The 26,402-nt window shown below is 49.1% G+C and overlaps 2 protein-coding genes across 7 annotated transcripts in view; one reads left to right on the top strand and one right to left on the bottom strand.

The window, feature by feature from the left end:
• C11H17orf67 (chromosome 11 C17orf67 homolog) overlaps nucleotides 1–18,148 on the bottom strand; it is a 37,311-nt gene extending 19,163 nt beyond the window's left edge. For both annotated transcript variants that reach the window (XM_027975394.3, XM_004012385.6), the window contains exons 1-2: nucleotides 9,285–18,148; nucleotides 8,270–8,370 (exon numbers count right to left, since the gene is read on the bottom strand). In XM_027975394.3, coding sequence (XP_027831195.1) covers nucleotides 8,270–8,370; nucleotides 9,285–9,339 — 156 coding nt within the window. In that variant the 5' untranslated portion in view covers nucleotides 9,340–18,148. The remainder of the gene's footprint in view (nucleotides 1–8,269; nucleotides 8,371–9,284) is intronic.
• A 4,556-nt stretch (nucleotides 18,149–22,704) lies between these two features.
• The window catches only part of DGKE (diacylglycerol kinase epsilon), a 29,973-nt gene continuing 26,275 nt past the window's right edge, over nucleotides 22,705–26,402 (top strand). For 4 of the 5 annotated variants that reach the window (XR_009595436.1, XM_004012386.6, XM_012185147.5 and 1 more), the window contains exon 1: nucleotides 23,024–23,807. Coding sequence is in view for 4 of the 5 variants with exons in the window: in XM_004012386.6 (XP_004012435.4) it covers nucleotides 23,200–23,807 (608 nt within the window). In the remaining variant the exon portion in view is untranslated. Of the gene's footprint in view, nucleotides 22,922–23,023; nucleotides 23,808–26,402 lie in introns of those variants that run through there. The other variant, XM_042255244.2, reaches the window with a different exon arrangement.

Here is a 26,402-nt window from a genome sequence, read left to right on the forward strand (position 1 = left end):
GTTTTACTTCTTGTAGAAGTAAAAGATAGTAAAGAAGTCACGAAATAAAGGCAACCCTGCTTTCCCCGTAGCCTGAACTACGGCAGTGAAGGGGCAGACAAGCGTGACACGTTGAAGGCGCGGGGAGGAGGCCAGCGTGAGCGCAGGGGTGGGGCGGGGAGAGGGATGCGACGCAGGCGGAGGTCAAGGAGGGAACAGGGAGCGGGCAGACCTCTAGGGCCTCGCAGGCCACTGTCGGACCACGGCCGTTTGGGGAGCGAGGCAGGAAGTCACTGGAAGGATTTAAGCAGAGGGAAAATGGGGTCTCGCTTACTTTTTTAAGAACTGACTCTCACTGCTCTGTTGAGAACAGAAGCCGAGGGGTCCAGAAAGGATGTGGCTCGGTCCACTCTAAGCACTCGGGTGGTGGCAGGGGAGGCTGAGAAGCGGTCAGATGCTGGATTTCAGGCTCACACAACTAGGAGGAGGTGGCCAGCCCCTTACCCCAAGGGGGAAGGCAAGGGCAGGGAGCAGTTAGGTCTGAGCTGCTGGCTAGATATTCTAGTGCAAACAGCCCAGCAGACAGTTGTATGAGGGAGCTCGTGCAGAGAGCCCAGGCTGGACTTAGGAGTGTGCAGAGGTGATATTTCAACTAGGGGACTATAAGAGGCAGAGAGCAGAGCCCTGGAATGCTCCAATGCTTAAAGGATTGTTGAGGGCTAAGAACCCAGCAAAGGAGACTGTGGCTGAGCAGCAGAAACCACAGAGCAGAGAGAGAAGCCAGGGGCCAGGTGTCCTGGAAAACAGGAATCCACTCAAGCAGAGAGCCCAGAGGGAAGCAAGAGGGATCCCTGTGTCGAAACAAAACAAGCGCCGGCTTGCTCCCAGTCCCCAGGACGCTGGGAGTAGGTGCTAAGGGCTGCCCCTCCAGGACAGAACTTCTCCCACTTAGATGTGCCCCTGGGGCCCCCAGCCTGAGGCTCAGGTCCGCCCTCATGTGTGGGGAGGAGCCTGAGGCTCTGCGTGTCTGGTGGGCTTCCAAGCGAAGCCCACCAGCCGGGCTGGGGACCACTTTTGGAGTTCTGAGAGTTCAGCCCCCAAACCCTGACCATCAGCAGAAGTGCAGTCGCAACTGCTGACACACTCCAGGGAAAGCGCAGGACTATCCTTCTCCAGCTTCTGCCCTCGCACCCCAAGCCCAGCCCTTCTGTCCACACAGCCCTGTCCCCCTCCGCTTCTCAGGCTGTTTCTCCTATCTGAGCATCTGGAGACTTCTAGCATGATGTCTTCATAACCTTCAGTCCTAAATCCTAGAGCCGAGTAAGTGAACTCAGCGAACACCCAGATGTCCCCAGAGGGGTTGTCCCCACGTGAATCCTAGCCCTCTAAGAGGGCCTGTCGCCTTCCTCTGACATCTAGAACCCAATTCCCCCGCTTCTCCGAAGATCTGGGGGTCGCGTTTCCCCATCACTCCAGCTTCCAGATCCGAGTGAGTCCCTCCCCGTTTCCTCAGCCACCTTCAGCCTGCACAGCACACACCTGCCCTCTGTCACTCCCCCAGAGAAACACTAACACGAGGTTGCTACGTAGAGCAGACTTTTCTGACGGGGTGAGGGCCACAGAGGGTGGTCACAGAGCAGAAAACGAGTTCAAACTCAACGCCAAGGCCATAAAATGAACGTGTCGGCTATTTCTCGCCACGAGAGCTCTGTCAGAGGTGGGCCTCTCTGACCTCCCCACCCATCCCACCCCGACCCTCTCCCCATCCCCGCCTCTGGGGCTTCCACCCCTTCCTCCCTGGCTGCCTCCAGACACTCAGAACACTTCCGGCTTCCTTCCCCAGAGCTGGTCTCTTCCTCTTTCCCTCGGTCCTCACCTTCCTCCATCAAGGGTGCCAGCAAGGTGTTCCCACTCCTCTGAGGCAGAAGCCAGACCTCCTCACAAGGAGGGCCCCCAGTGATCTTTTCAAAGGCGTTATTCTGTCCTTCCCACCACACAGTCAGGACAGAGCGGCTGTTGCCATGAGTCAGCAGGATACAGGCTGTCAAAGCAGTCCAGCCCCTGGGATGTGTGGGCAAAGCTTGTCTGAACCTGCTTCCAAAACACCTATCATCCCACAGAAGCCAACACCTGCCAATATTTAAGCCTAGCGTCAAGAATATAAACATTGCTTCATAGACACTCCTGAGGAGAGACGACTACAAATCTGCCCGTTTGCTTTCATTTTGAATTCTTGATCCCTCCCCAAAGCACCATCCACTTCCTCTCATCAGTGGCCTCTCTTCTCTCTGAAAGGGTTTTCTTGTGCACAGTCAGATGGGAGGAACAAAATGAAATAACCCACCGGCCATCTCTTGGTAATTTTGAGCACATGAGTCTCCACGCTCAGCTCCCAAAGACAGACCCACGCTGCTCATCTCTCCCAGCCCACCTGTCCATCTCCAGGTTACATAACATGTCCAAAAACGTAATATCCCACGTTCTGTGGATAATGGGACCTGAAGGCCAGAGTTCAAGAGGCTGTGTCCTGAGCCTCTAAGTGGCTCCTGCACGCCAGCTTAACCCCGCCAGCTTCAAACTCCTTGTGGCTCCCACCCAGTACAGAATGAAAGTCCACTCCACTAGGACAGCCAGCGCCTCCCAACCTGGCCCCGAGAGGATCTTCCATGCTCATCACCTATCATCCCATGTATCCTAGACACTCAAGGTCAAAAGAGAGGAAACTGGAATCCAGACTGTCTGAAAAAACATTATCCTGCAATGCCTTTTCCAAAACACACACACACACCCTCATGCACACACACACTCACAGACCTACACTTCCTCATACACAAACAGTCATACACAAGCCCTCACACACACACACGCATAGTTATATACACACACACACCCTCATGCACACACACACACTCACAGACCTACACTTCCTCATACACATACAGTCATACACAAGCCCTCACACACACACCCCCATAGTTATACACACACACACACACTCTCATGCACACACACACTCACAGACCTACACTTCCTCATACACAAACAGTCATACACAAGCCCTCACACACACACATGCATAGTTATACACACACACACACACCCTCATGCACACACACTCACAGACCTACACTTCCTCATACACATACAGTCATACACAAGCCCTCACACACACACACGCATAGTTATACACACACACACACCCTCATGCACACACACACACTCACAGACCTACACTTCCTCATACACATACAGTCATACACAAGCCCTCACACACACACCCCCATAGTTATACACACACGCATACCTTCACACATACACACCCTCACATACATTTATATCCTATACACACAGTCATACACAAATGCTCACACACACACGTACAGTCACACACACACACCTTCATATATACACACCCTCAAGTGTGTGTATATAGGATATACTATACACACACAGTCATACACAAACTCTCGCACACACACACACAATATCTGCCACCCTGAACACACAGAACCGTGTCTCCATCCCTAACAAAGGAGCATGTAGGTAAATCGTCTGCACAAAGAAAGAAGGAGGGTAGAAAGTGGTCTCGGCAAAAGGTAAAGAGCCACGAGGTGTGGTTTACGCAGCCAGAGGTGCATCTCATGGCCCCTGGTGACCTGCTGACAAACAGAGGTCACTGCACCCAGGGCTCACATTCGACAGCGATGCAGGTTAAGACGGTGGTGACGCCCACCAGTTGCCCAGCTAAAAGGGGTGAATCGAAACGATGAGGCAACTAACTATAGCACAAGGAACTATATTCAATATCCTGTGATAAACCATAATGGAAAGTAGCACAGAAAGAATATATATATGTATGTATGTAGGTATATATAACTGACTCACTTTGCTGTTCAGCACAAATCAACATTGTAAATCAACTATACTTCAACTAAAAAATACTGTAATTTTTAAAAAGGGCTGAGTTGCCCCTTTTTATACAACAGGTGGTGGGTCTTGCTCACCTTGCCCTCAGTAAACCCCCTGAAAGGAAAAGTCAGCGGCGAGACACAGAGGGGACCAAGGTGGAGACACAGGGGGGACCACGTCCGGCAGCGAGCGCAGGAGGCCGGGCACCTGGCAGCAGGGACAGCTCGAGGGCGCCTGGCGTTTGAGGGAGACCCCTACACAAGCCCCTCCAGGGGCTCCAGACAAGCCCCTCTGGTCCTTGCCAAGTCCAGGTCTGGCTGTGGGCTCTTCCTGTCAGTCGCTGACTGGCACCAAGAACATGGTCGCCCTGACGCTCTCTCCAGATTCTAGATTAGGAAGCCTGGGACGAACATTGCAGCCAGACTCTGGGCCAAACTCTGCATTTTACAGAGACAACTGCTACTCCAGGAAAAGGAAAGGACTCACCCCGAGTCGAAAGGCCATAGTCCAGAATGAGTCTGTACAGAACACAGCCTGGAATAATACTGCGGGGCGCTCTCGTCCCGCCTCGCCCACCCACACACTGTCTGCAAACTCCACATCCTTCAAGCTTCAGCTCAGTGGAGCCTCTTCCAGGAAGCCTTCCCAGCCTCCCTCCTCTTTCAGGTCAGAGCTCGAGGCCCTCTCCTCAGACCCTGTGTGCCAGATAACCTCATTAGATAACTGGAGTCAGGCTGGACGGCTCTGGTTCTTCCTTATCCATACCACAGACACATGCTTCTCAAGTGAAAGAAGAATGTCTAGTCTTCAGCCTCAGGTCCGGTGCTTGGCAGGGCACGGCGGACGTAGAGTGAAATTCAGAACCCATCTTGGGAAGCATGGAGGCCTCTCTGCTCGACCACTCAACCCTCTCACACGCTCTCTCTCTCACCTGCCTCTAAACAACTAAAACACCTACTCTCCAGACCACTCAGCTCAACCCTCAACTGCTTTCTAAACGTGCTCCCCACTGTTACCCGTGGCAGGCCTCCCCGGAGAAGGCCCGGGCTGGTGGTTCTGGGCTTCAGCTGCACACTGATGCCATCTGGGGGGGCCTCTACCCACTCCCCGATGTCACACCTCGGGCCACCCATCCCTGAGGGGTCCCAGGTGGCATATTTTTAACCTCCCTATTTGATTCCAGCACCTAGCCAAGGTGAAGAAATACGCTCCTAAGGAAAAGAAAAATGTGATTCCGGAAACTGTGTTGGTTCAGCCAGGACCGTGCGTGGGTGGAGGTAATTGCGAGTGACAGGGTGAGAGACACACACAGTGAAAGAGGAAGAGGTTGTTCAGCTCTGTAGACAAGCTTCCTCACCCCCGGCGCTATTACAGCTCGGGCCAGATGAGTTTTGTTGCGGGAGCTTCTCTGTGCACTGTAGGATATTTAGCAGCGGTCTGGGCCTTAACCTGTTAGATGCCAAGAGTAAACCCTTCCCACAGCAGCTGCAACAACCCAAGAAGTCTCCAGACATCGGCAAATGACCCTGAGGCAGGGGAACAAAATCACCCCTATGTGAGAGCTACGGGTGCAAACTAAGTACTAACTGTTTTGTTGCATATTTATAGGTCACAACAAGCACTTTTCTAAATTTGACTGAGTGGCTAAGGACTCTAGACACAGGTCAGTGTCTTGGTGAGGGACGCACAGGACTGCACCACACACAGGATGCGTAGGAAGTGGTGGGTGAGTCGAGACAGAATCACAGAAACTAGATTAGGCAAGTTCAAGGAGTTAAGATGAGTCAGTGGCGCGTGCGTGCATGCTAAGTCACTGCTGTCGTGTCCAGCTCTTTGCAATCCTATGGACTATAGCCCGCCAGACTCCTCTGTCCAAGGAATTCTCCAGGCAAGGATACTGAAGTGGGTCGCCATGCCCTGCTCCAGGCGATCTTCCCGACCCAGGGATCGACACCAGTCGTTTATATTTCCTGCACTGAAAGGCAAGTTTTTAATCACTAGCGCCCCCTGGGAAGCCCGAGTCGGTGGTCAAACCTAAGAAAGACGACCAAATTAACAAAACCCCAAAGCCAGATATTCCAGAAAATAGCAAAGCCGGAGGCAAGCGCAGGATTGTCACAGATGAAGGCTGATGATGACCAGGAGCTGGGAAGAGGGAAACAGTCAGAGAAGGAGCTCTGGGGCATTCTGGGCGTGGAAGAACCACCACAGGCCGTGTCTCAGGACAGAATCGCGCACGGTGCGTAGCTGGCCCAGGCGGAGGAAGGAAGCGGGAGGCAGGAAGCGGAGCCTAGCGCCCCGCCCGCCTGCTGCCGAAACCGCCTCCAGTCCGCACAGGGCCGCCCTCCCGCAATCAGAGCTCGGGGCAGACGCCGGCGGAGAAACCACTGGGCCCGCTCCGGAGCCGAGCACAGCCTATCTCCCGGGCACCTGTGGGGGCCTTGAACCAGCCCTGTGACCAGCCTCCCCCAGCCTCCGGGGCCCACGAGGAAGAGCCTCTGGAACGGCCCCTCCAGACAACACCCCCAAAGCACAAAGAACCAGCTGGGGCCCTCCAGGGACCCTGGAGCCAGGCACCCTGCTCACCCTCCACCCTTCCCCTTCCCAAGCCCTGTCCCCTGCGCCCACGTGGCCCCCTGCCTGGTACCGCCCTATCCCCTCACATTCCTCCTGAGCCCCTAGGGGTCTTCTGCTTATGCCCACCGCTGAGCGCCGGCAGACTCGGACTTCAGTCCCGGACCTCTTCTAAACGCTGTGCCCAAAGCCCGAGTCTGCACTCCCCCACTCAGATCATCCTCTGACTGTCCTCCGCTGAACCGAGAAGTCCAGCGTCCCCGCACCCTCCCTGCTCCCGCGTCTGCCCCCGCCAGCCCCGTCCCCCTGCACTCAGAGACTCCAGCCGCCTCTGGCTTCTCCCACCAAAAAGAACAAAGCCACATCCACCCTTCCCAGTCTGAAGCCCTCGCTTGGTTTCTAAGTGACTCTGGGAAACAGCGCTTTGCTGGCTTCTCTGTGTCTCCCACCTGCGGGGAGCAGAAACCCGGAGGACCGTCTGCAGCCTTGCTGCACCTCGTCCCTGGTACTTAGTACTCAGAGGAGTCTTACTGCTTGCTGAGTACTCTCTTAAGTGCCTTAGTATGAATTACCTTCTTCTGTTCTCACAAAGGAGCTGCTTTACGCTATTGTTTATAACAATGATATCATAGCAATATAAGTAGTACTATTTGTTACCCTCTTTTCACAGTCGAGAATATTGAATCGAGAGTACTGAGAAACGTGAGGGGACGTCTTCAAAGTTCCATAGTTGGAAAATGGGGAGATTCACACTCAGACGGTTTCCCCACAGCCACCACTGCTCGGCCGGGCTCGGTAATGAAAGCCTTTTTTAAAGGGACTAATCCACCTGCCCGCTCGATTCCGCAGGGAGCGAAGCCAGCGCTGCTGCAGATCCTCGGGGCTTTGTCGCAGAGACACAGTGAACAGAGGTGAGTGTGGGGCTTGGCTGGAGTGGACGCAGGGTGGGGACCAGCCTGGACCGCAGAGACAGCTTCACAGACATGCTGACTCTGCCGGGATCGCTGCTGCTTACCTTCACCTGTTGTTTAGTTGCTAAGTCGGGTCCAATTCTTTGCAACCCTATGGGACTGTAGTCCACCAGGCTCCTCCGTTCATGGGATTCTCCAGGCAAGAATACTGGAGTGGGTTGCCATTTCCTTCTCCAGGGGATCTTCCCAACCCAGGGATGGAACCAATGTCTCCTGCCTTGACAGGCGGATTCTTTACCACTGGGAGGCTGAGTGGGAATGTCAGCACTTCGGTCATGGGAAGGCGAGACAAGCCAGGGTGGCAGGGTCTTGTAGCACCCAGCACAAGTCACAAAATAAAGGCAGTAGAGGGGCTCCTGGTTCAGAAAAACTAGGCGGACACCAGGATCCTACAGGGCTGAGCCGAGGCCCCAGCCTGAAATCAGAGGCATGGGGCGAGCGCAGAAGCTGGTGGCAGCAGGGCAGAGATTCTGCCTTGCCCAGATAGAGCATCGTCACTGGTCCGGGATGCTGGGCCAGCCTGCCCGGGGCCCAAGGCAAGAGGGAGAAGACCGGATTGACACCAGCCTCGGGGCACAGCTCCCGAGCCTCCCGTTCAGAGGAGCCACCCAACAGCCCACTTGGGATCCTGGACCCCCAGCGGGGGCTGCACTGTTTCCATTTAAAGCGTGTGTGAACAGCAGGGGAGTGGGGCTGGCGCCTCTGGGAGAGAACGGTGTGAGAAGAAGGTGATCACCCTGCACCTGAGGCTCTACAGTCTCCATCTAATGTCCTGAACAAGCACTCCAGCCACCTCCCTCTCCCTTCAAACAGCCCAGAGCCTGCCTGGAACTCACCCGCATGGGCTCATCGGGGAATCCGGGTTTGCTCGGCCTGTCCTGGCGCCGGGATCTCAGGAGCTGCTTGGCCTGCTTTTCCGTCAGAATGGGAGAGGCCCCTGAAAAAGTCAGGAAGGACCTCAGGGACTCTCAGGCACCCCCATCCACGCGCCATCTCGCCGTCCAAGGCCAAGCATTTGCAAGTCCAATTTGGGTCCGCACACAAAAGTTCTTTCACAGAGACCTGTCTCAGAGGGCTTGGCTTTCCCAAAGGCTCAGAGAGGAATTTTTAATTGCCCCTAAGATGGCTAAGGCTGCATAACTAAGACGTATTTACCTACTGCGATGACCCATTCCTCTAAAAGTGGCCATTACTTTAATGGATATGTTTCTTTAAACACATTTCCTTCAGGTTCCTGATCAGTGTGTTTCTTATCCCTCAGGGTTGCTTTGGTGAGATTCTTTCAAAGCCTCAACACACTAAATCAAGTTTAAATTGTTACTAGAAGGTTCCCCCATGACAAGAAGATTATGTTAAACTTGGTAAGCACCCATGATCCCTCAAAACAGATATTATAATTAAAGTAAATCAAATTTTGATAATCACACACAAACTCTAAAAGATATTATCATAATAAAAGTATATCAAGGGAATTCCCTGGTGGTTCAGTGGTTAGGACTTCCACTTTTACTGCAGGGAACTCCAGGTTCAATCCCTGGCCGGGGAACTAAGATCCCACAAGCCAGGCAGCACAGCACCAGCCCCCCAAAAAAGGTGAAAAAAATGTATGTCAAATTTTAAGATTGATCAGCATTTTTGAGAATTAGTATTCTAATACATTTAAAGATTAAAAAAAAATGTATCCCTTATGATAGCAATTCTGGGAGCCCACTCTTAAGGAAAAAAGAGCATTGACTTATTATGTATTAGATATTATTTGAAATTCTGAAAAAAATACTTTAAAAATATAAAATAGATTTATTCCAGTTTATCTTGTCAGCATAGAAATAGGTTTCGGGAGTTAATGCTCACCTGAGAAGAAAATCAGCAAGGTGAGAGACAGCGCAAGCACAAAGAACCCCTTCATCCTGCTGGGCCCTCTCTGCCTGTCGCAGAATGAATCCCCCCACAGACAGCCAGCCTACTTGAAGGAAGCCACATCCGGCCCAAACGCTGTGTGTTCTTTGACTCACAGCGCTCACAGCATGATGCAAAACTCATCTGACTCGAAGTTTTTATTATGATCACCAAAATATTTTCCTCTGAATTCCTATAAATTTTCGTCCTGAGGAAGGAAATTATCCCTCTGTCAGATGCCTTTCAGAGCTTGAATTTGACAGAGCAACACGCAACAACCATTTCATTTAAACAGATACATAGACATCTTGGAGTGGCTTGTGTTTATCTGTAGCTTCTGTTCATGTTCCTATTGTTTCACTGAGGTTGAATCATCTCTTACATTTGCATATTTTATGACTTTTTTCCAAAGCCCATTCACCAATCTAATTTGACCTCCCCAATAATTTCAGAGGTCGGCATGGAAATTAGCCAGGAGCCTGATAAGGGGAAATTTTTTTTCAGCTGACTTTGGAGCCAGATAGACCAGGGTTCATGCCTGGGGTTTATGTCTTTCTAGCATTGTAACCTTCCATCAGTCACTTACCCTCTCTCCTTTTTTAAAAGCACGTTTTGTTATTGGTAGCTGTGCCGGGTTTTCCTTTCTCCGTGCGGGCTTCTCACTGCAGTGACAGCCGTGGGGTCTCTTGCTGCAGAGCGTGCGCTCTAGGTGAGAGAGCTTCAGTAGCTGCCACTCGCGGGCTGGGCTCAGTAGTTGTATGTGTGGGGGAGAAGGAGGGGATCTCGTTGCTCTGCAGCATGTGGGATCTTCCAGGACCCACATTCGAACCGTGTCCCCTGCATTGGCAGGCAGATTCTTAACCGATGGACCACCAGGGAAGTCCTCACCTACCCTTTCTGAACTTCAGTTTCTTCGCCTGAACAAAAGAAATAACAATACCTACCACGTAGGGAATGAGCTGCATAGCTCATCTTCTTTTTATAAACAAGGAAGTGAGGTTCAGAGAGGTGAAATAATGTCCAAGTTCACACGTTATGCAGAAGTCCAGCCAAATTCTTCTGCCTTTAAAGCCCAGCACTCTTCCCATTATGCCCCCAGAAGGGCTCTGGCAATATGCTATCAATCCTACTATAAGCAGCCTCGCTCCATACTGAAGTATATTTTTTTAAAGATAATAAAATCTCAGTAAGCTAGTCCTTTTAAATCCAAATCACCAAATATATATTACATAAAATTTTAAAAATATTATAAAATATGTGTGTGGATGGTACTTGGCATTGATTGGGATAAAATTCTCAGTTCAGAGAAGGGATCTTATGTTTGTGTGGTTACTTTGCCCACTCAAAAGAAAACAGCCTCCTATCGGTAGTGGTCCAAGTTTATGCTAATTTGTGTAACTGATATTAAACCAAAGTGTTCTGCCCATTCTGTTGGTATAAAAATAGTCTGAACAGAGTATAAACAAAGGGAAAAAAATCATGCATTGTTAGCAAAGTCACCTCGTATGTTAATTTGCTCAATATTTTATGTTTGGTTTTATGTACTCTGTTGCTATTAACATCCTTCTGTTTTCATACAGTTTTCAATAACTGTAATTATTGAGAAATTTTAGGAGCACTATTTTTGTCACACTAAACACCTTGGCTTTTTATGTGCATTGTCAAGCCTTTTATTCTTTTTATTCTTAGAGCAAACATTAGCTGCATTGTTATACCAAATAAACATCGTCTGTGGGCCAAAAAAAAAAGTTTATACTTAGCTAGAAATTTCTATGTATCCAGCGTAAATTTACTATAAGTGAAAGTGAGTGAAGTCGCTCAGTCGTGTCCAACTCTTTGTGACCCCATGGTCTGTAGCCCACCAGGCTCCTCCATCCATGGGATTTTCCAGGCAAGAGTACTGGAGTGGGTTGCTATTTCCTTCTCCAGGGGATCTTCCCAACCCAGGGATCGAACCCGCATTGTAGGCAGATGCCTTACCGTCTGAGCCACCAGGGAAAAAGTATTTTTTAATTTGGCAACTATTTGCTTTATCAGCACTGACCAATAAAATCATAATGTGAGTCATAGATGCAAGCTACTAATACATAACTTACATTTTTTTTAGTAGCCACATTTTTATAGTAAAAAAGATAATAATTTTAATTATACTTAACATGAAATATCCAAAATATTATCTCAACAAGTAATCAAGATAAATAGTGAGATATTTCACAATCTTTTTTTTTTCTGTACCACATCTTTAACACCTGAACATTTCAAGTGCTCAGTAGCCACATGGGGCTGCTTTCTTCCATCTCTCTTGCCGCCACCAGAATCTAAGCTACTATTACCTCTCACCCAGCTGCCTGTACCCATCTCCCAAGAGGTCTCCCAGCTTCCCTCCCTGTTTGCTGAGGTCTCCCAGCTTCCCTCCCTGTTTGCTTCAATCCATTCTCCATGTAGCAATAATGATAGTCTTCTTAAAACAGAAACACAAAATATAAATCGGGCCTCATCACTTCCCTGCTTAATAATCCTTCTTCACTGTCCCACTGTGCTCAGAACAGAATGAGAATCCCTACGATGCATTACAGGATGCTGTGTCATCGGGGACTGTGGTCCTTTCCAAACCCGGTCCAAGCACACCCCTCCAGCTCATGCCAATCTAGCTACACTTCATTACTTTCAACTCCACAAGCTCTCTCCCACCCAGGACCTTTGCACACGCTCTGCTTCCCTGTTCCTGGATTTTTCTCAATCTCCAGGCGTCTGTTTGTGATTTCCCTTGCACAAGCAAGCACCAGCCTATGTAATGAAGCTTCCCTGCCACGACTACAACTGTCCACCTCATAGCACTCCCTGTAAACAGGTAAATGTTGTCTTTGTTTACTTTTTAAAATCCGTCTCCTCCATTGGATTGTAAACTCTAAGTAAGCCTGGATTACTTTTCTAATTTAAAAAAAAAAAAACAAAAACAAAAAACAGAAAGAAGAGGGACCCTTGAGTGGACAGAAGTGCTACTGGAGAAAGGCTGTATCCCGCCCTGGGATACTGCTTCAAGGTCTCAGGTGAAAAGCCACCCGGATGTGATACTGGCAGGTCATTCACATGTCTTTCAGGTGGGGCTCTGGGGATATCATCTCACAAAAGGGAACAATGGCAAAACTGAAGGAGCAAGATCGTCTTGGGAGTGTCATTCTGGTGGGGAGAATTTCCTTCTATTTGCCTATGATCATCTCCAGGGAAACTGGGAGCATCAGTTAGATGAGTCACCAGGGCTCACAGCAGAAGGCACAGTTCCCCCAAAATCCACAAGGTGGCAGAGTGGAGAGAAGAACCTGGGACAACCAAGGTCAGGGGAAGACACTCAAGGCCACCAAGGTTCACTATTCCATAAGCTGCCAACCACACCAGAGAATCCATGGGAGGTGGAGAGAGACGGTGCTGCAGTGCCTCAGACTGTTCTCCTACCTTTTAAACTGATCTGAAGGCCCTCATCAATCTGAGGCATGACAACATTTAAGAGTGGTTTCTCCAGTAGTCATCTATGGATGTGAGAGGTGGACCATAAAGAAAGCTGAGCGTCGAAGAAGGATGCTTTTGAACTGTGGTGCTGGAGAAGACTCTCGAGAGTCCCTTGGACTGCAGGAGATCCAACCAGTCAATCCTAAATCCTAAAGGAAATCAGTCCTGAATGTTCATTGGAAGGACTGATGCTGAAGCTGAAGCTCCAATACTTTGGCCACCTGCTGCGAAGAACTGACTCGTTGGAAAACACCCTGATGGCAGGAAAAATTGGAGGCAGGAGGAAAAGGGGACAACAGAGGATGAGATGGTTGGATGGCATCACCAACTCAATGGACATGAGTTTGAGCAGGCTCTGGGAGCTGGTGATAGGGAAGCCTGGCGTGCTGCAGTCCATGGGGTCGCAAAGAGTCAGACAGGACTGAGCGACTGAACTGACTGAAGAATATATAAAGGAAGAATAGGAAAAGGAAAGAGTTAGTCACTCAGTCGTGTCTGACTCTCTGCGACCCCATGAACTGTAGCCCTCCAGGCTCCTCTGTCCATGGGATTCTCCAGGCAAGAGTACTGGAGTGGGGTGCCATCTCCTCCTCCAGATCTTCCCAGCCCAGGGATTGAACCTGGGTCTCCCACATTGCAGGCAGATTCCTTACCATCTGAACCACCAGGGGAGCCCCAAAGGAAGGATACTACCACCCATATTCACAGCTGCTGCTGCTGCTGCGTCGCTTCAGTCATGTCCGACTCTGAGCGAGCCCATAGACGGCAGCCCACCAGGCTCCCCCGTCCCTGGGATTCTCCAGGCAAGAACACTGGAGTGGGGTGCCATTGACCCCTGACATAATTGACATTTTCATTTGTATCGGTTTCCTATCTCTCTCTCTTTTAATAAATTTGCATTTACTTATTTTTGGCTGTGCTGGGTCTTTGTTGCTCTGTGGGCTTTCTCTAGCTGTGATGCGAGGGCTTCTCACCGTGGCGGCTTCTCTGGTTGCGGAGCCCAGGCTGTAGGGTGCATGGGCTTCAGGAGCAGCGGCTTCTGGGCTCTAGAGCACAGGCTAAATAGTTGCTCTGCGGCATGTGGGATCCTCCCGGGTCAGGGATCAATCGAACCTACGTCTCCTGCTTTGGCAGGCTGATTCCCCCACTGAGTCATCAGGGAAGCCCTCCCATCTCTTTTAAAAAGAAATTCTTCAAAGTTTAAGGATCGGTGATGAAGCCAACATCCTCAAGCTCTCAATATAATCATACCGCATAGTGTTTCAATAGGGTAAGACAGTGATTTCAAATTCTGTGAGTTAAAGAAACTTCAGAAACAAGAGGACATCTTTCCTTTCTAACTACAGAAAGCTGCTGAACCGGCCCCAAGAGAATAATAATGTGTCCACATTCTTTAGGCCCAGAGCCAATTAAATAAATACTAACATTTCCTTTCATAGTTGTTTTCTTTTTAATTTCTCTTTTCTGTTTTCCTTTTTTTTTTTTTTTGCTCTTTCTTTTCCACTAGACTACAAACTCATGTACATAGGATTCTTGTACACTGTTCATAAAGTACCTCCATAAACTGCGTGTGTACCCACCCACATGTTAATTTACAGGCACACTACGTGAGATGTTAGGCGTGGGCTAGGTGGACTGAATCATTAGCATCAGTTTTTCACCATCGCCACTGCACATCTGTGCTCTTTACCATATGGCGCTGCAGTCCTCTCTCTTAACTTCGGGCCCGGCCGAGTGATGGGCTCTGGACAGTGGGAGGGTGGCAGACATGGCACAAACAGGCAGGAAATGTGTTTGTGTAGTTCCGTGTGCCCTCTTGCATTTTGCAGTCATTGCTGCAAAAAGAGCTTTCCCCAGACAGCTGCCGTCCTTCAAGCTTGGTCTCACAGTTAGTTCACATGGAAAGTGTCTCCACCGATGTGCAGCCGGCAGCAGACCCACCCAGCCCAGCCAGCCTTGCTCAGCTGCCCTCCAGCTACCACAGCCTGCAGCAGAGGCTCCCAATAATCTGCAGGCTCTTGAGACTGTGTGTGCTGTGCTTAGTTGCTCAGTCGTGTCCAACTATTTGTGAGCCATGGACTGTGGCCCGCCAGGCTCCTCTGTCCATGGGATTCTCCAGGCAAGAATACTGGAGTGGGTTGCCATGCCCTCCTCCAGGGGATCTCTCCAACCCAGGGATTGAACCCAGGTCTCCCTCATTGCAGACGGATTCTTTACCCACTGAGCCACCAGGAAATGATTGTTACTTCAAGTCATGGAATTAGGGAGCGGGCTTCCCGGGTGGTGCTACTGGTAAAGAACTCACCCGCCAAAGCAGGAGACATAAGAGACGAGGGTTTGATCCCTGAGTCGGGAAGTTTGCACAAACGAGCTAGGAGCAGTTTGTTACGCAGCATTGCTCTGACAGCAGATAACTGATGCTGTTGTTATCCGGTCGCTAAGTCATGTCCAACCCTTTCCAACGCCATGGACTGTAGCACACCAGGCTCCTCTGTCCTTCACTATCTTCTGAAGTTTGCTCAAATTCATGTGCATTGCCTGAGTGATGCTATCCAACCTATCTTATCCTCTGCTGCCCTCTTCTCCTCCTGCCCTCCAATCTTTCCCAGCATCAGGAGCTTTTCCAATAAGTCAACTCTTCATATCAGATGGCCAGAGTACTGGAGCTTCAGCTTCAGCATCAGTCCTTCCAGTGAATATTCAGGGTTGATTTCCTTTTGGATTGACTGGTTTGATCTTGCTGTCTAAGGGACTCTCAAGAGTCTTCTGCAGCACCACAACTTGAAAGCATCAATTCTTTCGCGCTCACCCTTCTTTACGGTCCAACTCTCACATCCATACATGACTACTGGAAAAATCATAGGTTTGACTGTAAGCACCTTTGTCAGAAAAGTAATGTCTCTGATTTTCAACATGCTGCCTAGGTTTGTCATAGCTTTCCTTCCAAGAAGCAATATCTTTCAATTTTGTGGCTGCAGTCACTGTCTGTAGAGATTTTGGAGCCCAGGGAAATAAAACTGGTCAGGGGTGTGATGGGATGGTCAGCATGTGCAAACCTGGGTGCTTTGGGGTCCAAGTTAATAATTGGGTGTTGCCAGAGCTTCATTCAAAAATGAATGAATACCTACTGTGTGGGCCGAGTGGTACAGCGGTCCCGACTGTGAGCTGTGGAGTCATCCATAGACCTGAGCTTGAATCCTGGCTCAGAAACACTGCCTGTGCTACGCTGAAGCTGTGTGACGCTGTACGCATTCCTGACTGTCCAAGTCACTGTCTGCTCATTATCTTAAAACAGGAATAGGGGATGGAGGTGGGAGAGGGGTTCAGGATGGGGAGCACATGTACACCCATGGCTGATCCATGTCAATGTATGGCAAAAACCACTACAATATTGTACAGTAACTAGCCTCCAATTAAATAAATTAATTTTTTAAAAAACAGGAATAATTATAATACAACTTACCTCTTAACATGTTTTAAGACTTTAAAGAGAAAGAATATGTCAAGAACTTGACAGATGTAACTAATACCTGGAAACCACTGTTATTACTGTTGTTATTATTATTCTTCCCCCTCCATGAAGTCACTCTTATTTATCTTTGTATAACTTCCTCATTCTCAGACACATGACAGAAAGGCTGTAAAAAAAAACTTAATGACCAAATGATGTCGAGATTAACCAAATACATATTAAATTAATTTTATATATTGTTGAAATAAAGTACATCTTTACTTGGAAAAGAAGATCTGGTTCCTTTTAAGCGGGAGCTGCTTTCCCCATCTCCTGCCTCTCCCCTGCTGTCTCTGCACCCCACGTCCTGGGTTTCTCTTCCCACAGCCTCAGGACTGCTGCGCAAACACACGCCTTCCTCTTTGAAGCAGCAATACAACGGCCTTGAACAGGACCCTTTCCAGGCAGGCTGTAAAATCTGCCCTGGGCCAGGACACTGGCTTCGACTTACATCTGCCCAGCAGGTAAGGACGGCCAAGGTCTCACCAGGTCCCTGGCTGACGGTGCCAGCGCCTCTCCAGCCTAACTAAACAGGAATGACCGCGGCCCTGGCAAAGGCAGGGGAATGTAAGACAATTCAAACAAACACACGAGGGATGGCGCGTGGACTGACTGACTCGTGAAACCACCTCTAAGGCCTCTGTCATATTTCATTCAGGAAAAGGGCAAGGCCTGGAACTAGAACAGAAAAGCTCCAATTCTCCTGGAGAAAAAAAATTACTGCAATATGTGCTGTTTTTCTCTGTGGGATTTCAGTTGGGATGACAAGCTTGAGGGCTGAAGAGACACTCTGGCCGTGGTTCTCAAATCTTAAGATGCCAAAGACTCACCAGGAGGGTCAGGAGACATCTGAGAAAGACTCTGATGTGGAAGATGAAGACGAAGCTACAGGAGAAAGCAACTTGGGGTAATCACAGACAAAAGAAAAGGAAACACACACGCAGAGTAGCCTTGGAGAGGTGGGAGAAAAATTTTGCTCCCAGGAGGTGTGAATAGGATGCTGTAGGAAAGGAACGTTCATTTTTAAAAAATCAACAGAAAAGTTCTTAGAAATTAAAAACTCAATAAAAAGATTCAAGAATAAAGCTATGGAAGTCTTTTAGAATGTTTACAGAGAGGACTTTTATCCAACGGAGCTGTAAATTTATGTCCAAACAAAACTGCATTCAGATATTTCTAGGAGCTTTACTCATAACTTCAAAACCTAGACGCTGCCAAGATGTCCTTCAGTAGGTTAAAGGGTAAATAAACTATAATATCACATCCAGACAATTACTTAGCCCTAAATTTAAAGTGCTATTACTTAGCACTAAAACAGAATAAGCTATCAAGACATGGAGGATGTATGGCAAACGCAATACAATATTGTAAAGTAATTAGCCTCCAATTAAAATACATTTAAAAAAAAGAAAAGACATGGAGGAAACTTAAATGCACATTACTACATGAAAGAAGCCAATTGAAAAGGCTACATATCCTTAGGATTCCAACTGTATTACAGTCTGGAAAAGGCAAAACTATGGAAACAGGGAAAGGATCAGTGGTTACCAGGGGTGAGGAACAAGCGGAACCCAGAGGATTTGTAGGGCAGTGAAACTGTCCTATGTTGGAACAATAATAATAGATACATGTCATCATACATTTGTCCAAACCCAGCGGATGCGCAGCACCAATGGTGAACTCTACTGCAAACTGCGGACTTTCAGTGATGATGCGGCGTCCAAGTAGGTTTATCGATTGCTGTAACAAATGCACCACTCTGGTGGGGGACGTTGATGATGCGGGAGGGTGTGCATGTGGGGCAACAGGGGATATAAGGGAATTTTCTGCACTTTCTGCTCCATTTTGCTGTGCATCTAAAACCGATCTAAAAAAATAAAGTCTATTTTAAAAAGAGAGAGAACGGTCTAGGAGGTCCAACATCCAGATAACAGAAGTTTCAAAAAAAAACACAGACAGTAAAGAGGGGGAAATCAACAAAGTAATTCCAACACTGAAGGACACGAGCTTCCAGACTGAAAGTGCCAGGCAAATTTGGCAAAACAGATGAAAACAGACGCATGCCAAGGCACATCTTTGTGAAATTTCAGAACACTGAAGAAAAAGAGAGGATTCTACAAGCTTCAGGAAAGCAAAAACAAGTCACATTCTAGGGATCACGAATAACATCAGACATCTAATGGTGTGGGTTAGCTGTGCAGTCCTGTCCAGTTCTTTGCAACCCCATGGACTGTAGCCCACCAGGCTCCTCTGTCCATGGAATTCTCCAGGCAAGAATACTAGAGTGGGTAGCCATTCCCTTCTCCAGGGGATCTTCCCGACCCAGGTATTGAACCGGTGTCTTCTGCTCTGGCAGGTGGATTCTTTACCTCCTGAGACGCCAGGGAGGCCCATCAGCAACACTCAGACATCTCTACAGCAACGCTGAAAGAAAGCAGAAATGGAGCACTGTCTTCAGTGGCGTGAAGGAAAATTTCTCCAACTTTGAATTGTACATGCAGATAAACAATCAGGTATAGAAGGCGGAATAAAGACATTTGTAGACATACAAGCACTCAAAAATATGCTTCCATGTACCTTTGCTCTCAAACCTACTGAAGGATGTGCTCCACAAACCACAGAGAACTCGCCAAGAAAGGGGAAGTCACAGGACCCAGGAAGCAGAAGATGCAGACAGGAGGGCAGTGAGGAGGATCCCAAGATGACCTCTGTGTTCTGACATGGAGGACAGGCCGTCCAGGTTGGCATCATGATATGGAGACACACTGAGGACAGGCAGCAGTAAGCCTGGGACAGACCATCTGTATCTTGTTTGTCTTAATGACCATGCGTATTGCCTGGATCAGCTAAAGATATGCATTCCTCCCTGAGCAGCATTCTACCGGACCTTTTTCTAAGACCTTGGAGGAAGTCTTACAGAGCTGAGAAGCAAAACTAGAAAGCATCCCCTTCCCCAGCCATATTTTTCCAGATATTCAAACTACAGCCCGGCCCAGCTGACCCCCATGGGGATGAACAATCTTCCCAAACCCACCGCCACTGATTTCTCCAGGTGGGATCTTCTCAGGGAGGAAACTGAGCCCAGATTCTGTCAGGACCCAGCTCAGTGTATCTTGTCGTCCTGGGAGCCCTCACGTATTACTGGCTTCACTGCTACTTCCTGACAGGGCCAGGCTTGGGCTTAAATAAAAGTATATTGTGTAGAGACACTTTCAGGAAGGGTAAAACTATAAAGAAAAGCAAGGAATGGAGAACACAAAAAACAGGATGACAGTTTCCTGATGGGGGAGGAGGCATAGCCATCAGGTGGGCACAGGAAAGGCTCTTAATGTTCCATACAGTAACCTACATGGCGGGTATACATGTGCTTATTATTTTTTTAACTGTGCGTATGGTTTATAAAAATCCTTTGTATGTGTGATATATACATTTCACAATTTAAACCAAACAAAAGTTTGGATAAATAAATAAAAGAATTATCTGGGGAGCTTGTTAAGAGGGTAGACTCCTAACTCCAGTACAATTCTGATCCAGGGATCTGATGACCTGGGAACCCACATTTTTAGATGATGCCAATGGAGGTGATTAAAGATCACACCTTGGGTTTCCCTGGAGGTCTGCTGGTTAAGAATCCACCTCACAATTCAAGGGACGCCGATTCGATCTTTGATCCAGGAAGATCCCACATGCCACAGGGCAACTGAGTCCGTGTGCCACAGGTACTGAAGCCTGCGTGCCCCGGAGCTTGTGCTCCACAACAAGAAGCCACTGAGCCACCAGGGGAGCCGCTTTGATCATTTAGATTGATGCTAACTTCAATACCAGACCACCTGACCCGCCTCTTGAGAAACCTGTATGCAGGTCAGGAAGCAACAATTAGAACTGGACATGGAACAACAGACTGGTTCCAAATAGGAAAAGGAGTACGTCAAGGCTGTATATTGTCACCCTGCTTATTTAACTTCTATGCAGAGTACATCATGAGAAAGCCTGGGCTGGATGAAGCACAAGATTGGAATCAAGATCACTGGAATCAAGATTGCCGGGAGAAATATCAATAACCTCAGATATGCAGATGGCACCACTCTTATGGCAGAAAGTGAAGAGGAACTAAAGAGCCTCTTGATGAAAGTGAAAAGGAGAGCGAAAAAGTTGGCTTAAAGCTCAACATTCAGAAAACAAAGATCATGGCATCTGGTCCCATCACTTCATGGCAAGTAGATGGGGAAACACAGTGGAAACAGTGGCTGACTTTATTTTGGGGGGCTTCAAAATCACTGCAGATGGTGATTGCAGCCATGAAATTAAAAGACGCTTACTCCTTGGAAGGAAAGTTATGACCAACCTAGACAGCAAGTTAAAAAGCAGAGGCATTACTTTGCCAACAAAGGTCCGTCTAGTCAAGACTATGGTTTTTCCAGTTGTCATGTATGGATGTGAGAGTTGGACTATGAAGAAAGCTGAGCACTGAAGACTTGATGCTTTTGAACTGTTGGAGAAGATTCTTGAGAGTCCCTTGGACAGCAAGGAGATCCAACCAGTCCATCCTAAAGGAGATCAGTCCTGGGTGTTCATTGGAAGGACTGATGTTGAAGCTGAAACTCCAGTACTTTGGCCACCTGATGCGAAGAGCTGACTCTTTGGAAAAGACCCTGGTGCTGGGAAAGATTGAGGGCAGGAGGAGAAGGGGACGACAGAGGATGAGATGGTTGGATGGCATCACCGACTCAATGGACATGAGTTTGGGTGGCCTCTGGGAGTTGGTGATGGACAGGGAGGCCTGGCATGCTGCAGTTCATGGGCTCGCAAAGAGACGGACACGACTGAGTGACTGAACTGAACTTCAGTGATGAAGTTAAGGTGATATCAGTCTCAACACTGAGTTATGACATCAAGCATATTTCTCAACCTCTCCTTACCTTGGCTTTCTTCACCTTTAAAATGGGCATGATAAGTTCAGCATGGCCCCTGCTAAGTGCAAAGATGGAAGCTAAGGTGCTGTAAGTCATTAAAAAAAAGGCTACCAAATTCTCCTTGTTAGGCAAATTTCAACAGTCCCGGAACTCCAAGAGAGCTGGAGCTCCTCGCACAGTGCTTGGCACATAGAGAGCCCACAGCCAGTGTGCGTCTAATAAGCAACTAGTAAGAGCGCAGGCAACAGCCACCAATTTTTGACTTGGATTGTTCCCTTCAATCAGTACATAGCACACTCAAAACTGCCAGTTTTCTCCCTTTCTGTGTTCAAAAAACCAGGTTCCACCTTCTTTTGATAGTGAGGAGGGGTGAGGCTATAGGTCATAGAAAAATGTATACTGTGTAAATAAATCATTCATGCCAGGGCTCCCTGTGATCACAGGCTGCTGCTGCTGCTAAGTCGCTTCAGTCGTGTCCGACTCCATGAGATCCCATAGACGGCAGCCCACCAGGCTCCCCCGTCCCTGGGATTCTCCAGGCAAGAACACTGGAGTGGGTTGCCATGTCCTTCTCCAATGCATGAAAGTGAAAAGTGAAAGTGAAGTCTCTCATTTCGTGTCCGACTCGTAGAGACCCCATGGACTGCAGCCCACCAGGCTGCAGTTCAAGTTCAAGTTCAAGTTTAGTCGCTCAGTCGTGTCCGAATCGCAGCGCGCCAGGCCTCCCTGTCTATCACCAACTCCTGGAGTTCACTCAGACTCATGTCCATTGAGTCGGTGATGCCATCCAGCCATCTCATCCTCTGTCGTCCCCTACTCCTCCTGCCCCCAATCCCTCCCAGCATCAGAGTCTTTTCCAATGAGTCAACTCTTCGCATGAGGTGGCCAAAGTACTGGAGCTTCAGCTTTAGCATCATTCCTTCCAAAGAAATCCCAGGGCTGATCTTCAGAATGGACTGGTTGGATCTCCTTGCAGTCCAAGGGACTCTCACGAGTCTTCTCCAACACCACAGTTCAAAAGCATCAATTCTTCGGCGCTCAGCCTTCTTCACAGTCCAACTCTCCGATCCATACATGACCGCAGGAAAAACCATAGCCTTTGGAAGCCTCTGAAGCCCCCTCTACTGTTCCTCCGCCCACTGTCCTCCCGAAGCCCCGCCCACGGGCCCGCCCTCAATCTAGCCCGGCCCCGCCCGGGAGGCCCCTCCCTGTCCACGAGGCCCCGCCCCGTCAGGCCCCGCGGCCTCGCGGTCACATCTCACACCTTCTCGCAGCCCCCGCGCTCCTGCCGAGGCCCCGTCCCCCGCCCCCCCCCGATCTAACCCCTCCCCTTGTCGAGGCCCCGCCCCATCAGGCCCGGCGGCCTCGCGGTCGCGTCTCACACCTCCTCGCAGCCCCGGCGCTCCCGCCGAGGCCCCGCCCCCCGGTCTAGCGCCGCCCCGTCAGGCACCGCCCCGTCGGGCCCCGCGGCCTCGCGGGCGCACCTCACACCTCGTCGCAGCCCCGGCGCTCCGGCTGAGGCCCCGCCCCATAACCGGTGGCCGCGGCGGTGCCGGCCTCTCCCGCGGAGTCCGCACACCCGGCGAGACTCGCGGCGACGCGAGGGCGACAGCAAGGCCGGAGGCCTGGGCCCCGGAGCCGAGCCCCCAGCCCCGCACGAGGTAGGCCGGGCGCGCGGGCGGGGAGGGCACCCTGGTCGCTGAGGCCGCGCGGTGGGCGGGCCCGTGGGGCCCTGACCCCCGAGGCGCGCGGGTGCCGGGCCTGGGTTAACGGCTGCGGGCGAGGCCCGTGCACCGCGGCGCACCGAGGCCGGGCGCCGCGCCGGCTTCCTCGTGGGGAGCGGCCTCCACGGCGGGGTCGCTCCCCTCCCCACGGCCTGGCGAGGACTGGGCGCGGGAGGGGAGCCTGACGGCCCCGGGCGCCGACCCTTCGGCTAGGCATGTCGGTGACCCTGAGGCTCCGGGGTCCGGCCGTGGGGAAGGCGGGGCGCGCGCGGCCACCTGGACAGACAGGGAGGGAGGCTGCAGGGGGACGGCGAGATCGTGGGGGACCCGCCCGCTTCTCTCCTAGCCAGACGCCGTCCTTGGAAAAGATGGAAGGCCAGGAGCGGCCGGCGCCCCCCGCCAGCCTATTTGCGGACGGGCACCTGGTCCTGTGGACGCTGTGCTCGGTGCTGCTGCCCGTGTTCATCACCTTCTGGTGCAGCGTCCAGCGGTCGCGCCGGCAGCTGCACCGCAGGGACATCTTCCGCAAGAGCAAGCACGGCTGGCGCGACACGGACCTGTTCAGCCAGCCCACCTACTGCTGTGTGTGCGCGCAGCACATCCTGCAGGGCGCCTTCTGCGACTGCTGTGGGCTGCGCGTGGACGAGGGCTGCCTCAAGAAGGCCGACAAGCGCTTCCCCTGCAAGGAGATCATGCTCAAGAGTGACAGCAAGGCCGTGGACGCCATGCCCCACCATTGGATCCGGGGAAACGTCCCCCTGTGCAGTTACTGTGTGGTTTGCAAGCAGCAGTGCGGCAACCAGCCCAAGCTCTGCGATTACAGGTACGGCTTCGGTGGGTCCTGATTGCCCCACAGTGCTTGGAGGGAGTCAAGCTTTTCAAAGTGGGTGTCAGCAGCCTGCTTTGATCGCCACAAAAGACCTCACCTGCCCACTTAGAGGAAACAAGTTAATATATAGCCCTGGAATGGTAGAACGAGGCAGCTTTGCAGTGGTTATTTGTCGAGTGCTTCTGGCCCACACTCCTTAGCCAGCCTGCCCTTTTTGGGTAATAAAACTTGGCTCTTAACTTTCATCCAGAGGTCTCTAAGTGCTGCAGACTTTACGGCCAATGTAGGTTATATTTTAACTTTTGCTAATTATTGATTAGCTCCATTTTGCATAAAGAAAAATGAAGTATGGACCAGTTAATTTTTCCCTAAAATTGCAAAACTGATTCATCCTGGGTTTTGTATTATGAATGTACAATGAAAACTAGTTTCCTTCCAGGGCAGCACTTCAGGTATCTCTTTTTAATATAGGTTTGGTGCTATAGTGCACACTCCGAAAGAACACTTAAAGGAATACTCCTTTTGCCAGATGGTCTTTCAGGACCTTTGGCATCTTAGCCAAGCGACTTTGATTAAGCCAAGAATATTTTAATAGCTTTTAAATACACATTTGTGTACTTAAATACTGTCTGAAAATAGGTGAAGCTGTTCTTTGCTTGTGTTACACATTGGTAATAAAAGGGGATGCTTCTCTGCAGATTATCTGTGCTAATTCATTTTACATGAGAGAATTTGATAGAGAATTTTACTCAGTGGTAAAATAGAATTGGCCTTCAGAATTTCTAACCTCCAGTACAGTCTTGTCTCTGCCTTAAGTCTGGACATCTTCACTGTGTTGGATTTTGTTTCTGACAAGTTGAAAAGTCCCTCGCCATGTTTAAGAACAGAAATAGAAAACTGGCATGAGATAGCAGGTTACTTTTTTTGTTTGTATTTTGTTTTTAAAAGTCCTTTTTTTAAATTAGCATGAGCACTGTTATATCAACAATTATTTCTAACATCTTACACATCAGATTAAGACTTTTAAAATATACTTTCAACAACTACAGTTTTATAACCATTTTTACTTGATATCTTTCAAATTTAGGTGTCCTTTTGGCCTCAGTGAGAGCTCAGGTACCAGTATCTTTTTAAAAATTTTTCGTAATTCTCTTGCTAGTTAAACTTTTAGAGAATTGGGATTGGTTTAAATGAAGGCATGAATTAAGTATTATTTCCTTCCCTTCTTTTTGTCTGTGCAGAATTAGATTAAAATGATTTCTGTAAATATCTTAACTGCATTTCAGTTACTCCTTAGCAAATAATCACAGTGCTCTGATTCTCCAGTTAAGTGATCTTTCTAGAAATACATATCTGATGGGGTCTGTGTTTAAAGCCCTTCCCTAACCCCCGTCACTTGCAGTGATGGTCTTTCAGTGTAAACTCCAGGAGCTTAACATGGCATACAAGGTCCTTGTGCTCTCTGGACCATCCCTGCCCTTGCAGTCTTATCTACCACTGTCTGCATTAAGCTTTACGCACCAGCAACAGCAGGCTGGTTGTGGTTTCCTTTAAATACCAACTTTTCACATTACCCTTCTTTTCCTCAAGGCTGAAGTATCCTCTTCCTGGCTAGCTTCTTGGCATCCTTAATGACTATCTTGTGCCCTTTCCTCCAGGAATCCTTCCCTAATCTACTCATCCCTGCCCCTAATTTTTCCTTCTTGATGATGACATAATATCCTGTGTGTCAGTGGTTCTTGAAATAAGGTCCCCAGACTAGCAGCATCAGTATCGCTCAGAAACTTGGTAGAAATGCAGATTCTAACACAGATTTAGATTAGCACACAGAATAAAAACCAGATATTTGCATCTAACACAAAATGAAATAAAAATATTTGCATTATTTGAGACATACTTAAACCAAAAAATTATTTGTTACCTACAATCCAGATTTAACTGAGCATCTTCTATTTTTCCTGGCAACGTTAGCCTCACCCCAGACCCAGTGGATCAGAAACTTGGGCTGGGAACCAATAATCTTTGCTTTAACAGGCCCTGCAGGTGATTCTAAAGCTTAAGAATTACTGCTATATTTATGTACTTCTTAAACATGAGCCTCTGTCCTTAAAGACCTCCTTTTCCTCCTTAGCTTGTTCTCCAGGTTACTGAGCAGTCTCTCCCTAGCATGCTAGAACCCTTAACCCGTGGTAAAAATGGTTTCTTTACAATTTAGGAAATGTTTATTATTCCCAGAAGAAAGGGGCAGTGACCTGAAATATTAATAGTGTGTATTCTGCAGTGCTCTGATTTATTTTAGCTGATCATTTTATGTAGGATTACAGTCTGCTGTGACCTTCTGCAGGAATGAGATATTTCAGATAAAGAAACTAAATATTTATAACCTTTAAACACAGACCAGACTGTCCTTCTTTGGATTTTATCCAGCCCTGGGGAGGGCTCCTTCTGTGACTGCCTCACATTCTTAGGAAGTCCAAGATTTCAAGTAAACCATGAAGACTATTCCATTAGATAGAATTTCAAAGGGCCATGTGATACCTGATTTTAAAACCTGCAACCCAGTTAAAAACTACAGAATAAGTGACAAAG

This window comes from Ovis aries, chromosome 11 (genome assembly GCF_016772045.2).
Source record: "Ovis aries strain OAR_USU_Benz2616 breed Rambouillet chromosome 11, ARS-UI_Ramb_v3.0, whole genome shotgun sequence".
In the NCBI taxonomy this organism is placed as follows: domain Eukaryota; kingdom Metazoa; phylum Chordata; class Mammalia; order Artiodactyla; family Bovidae; genus Ovis; species Ovis aries.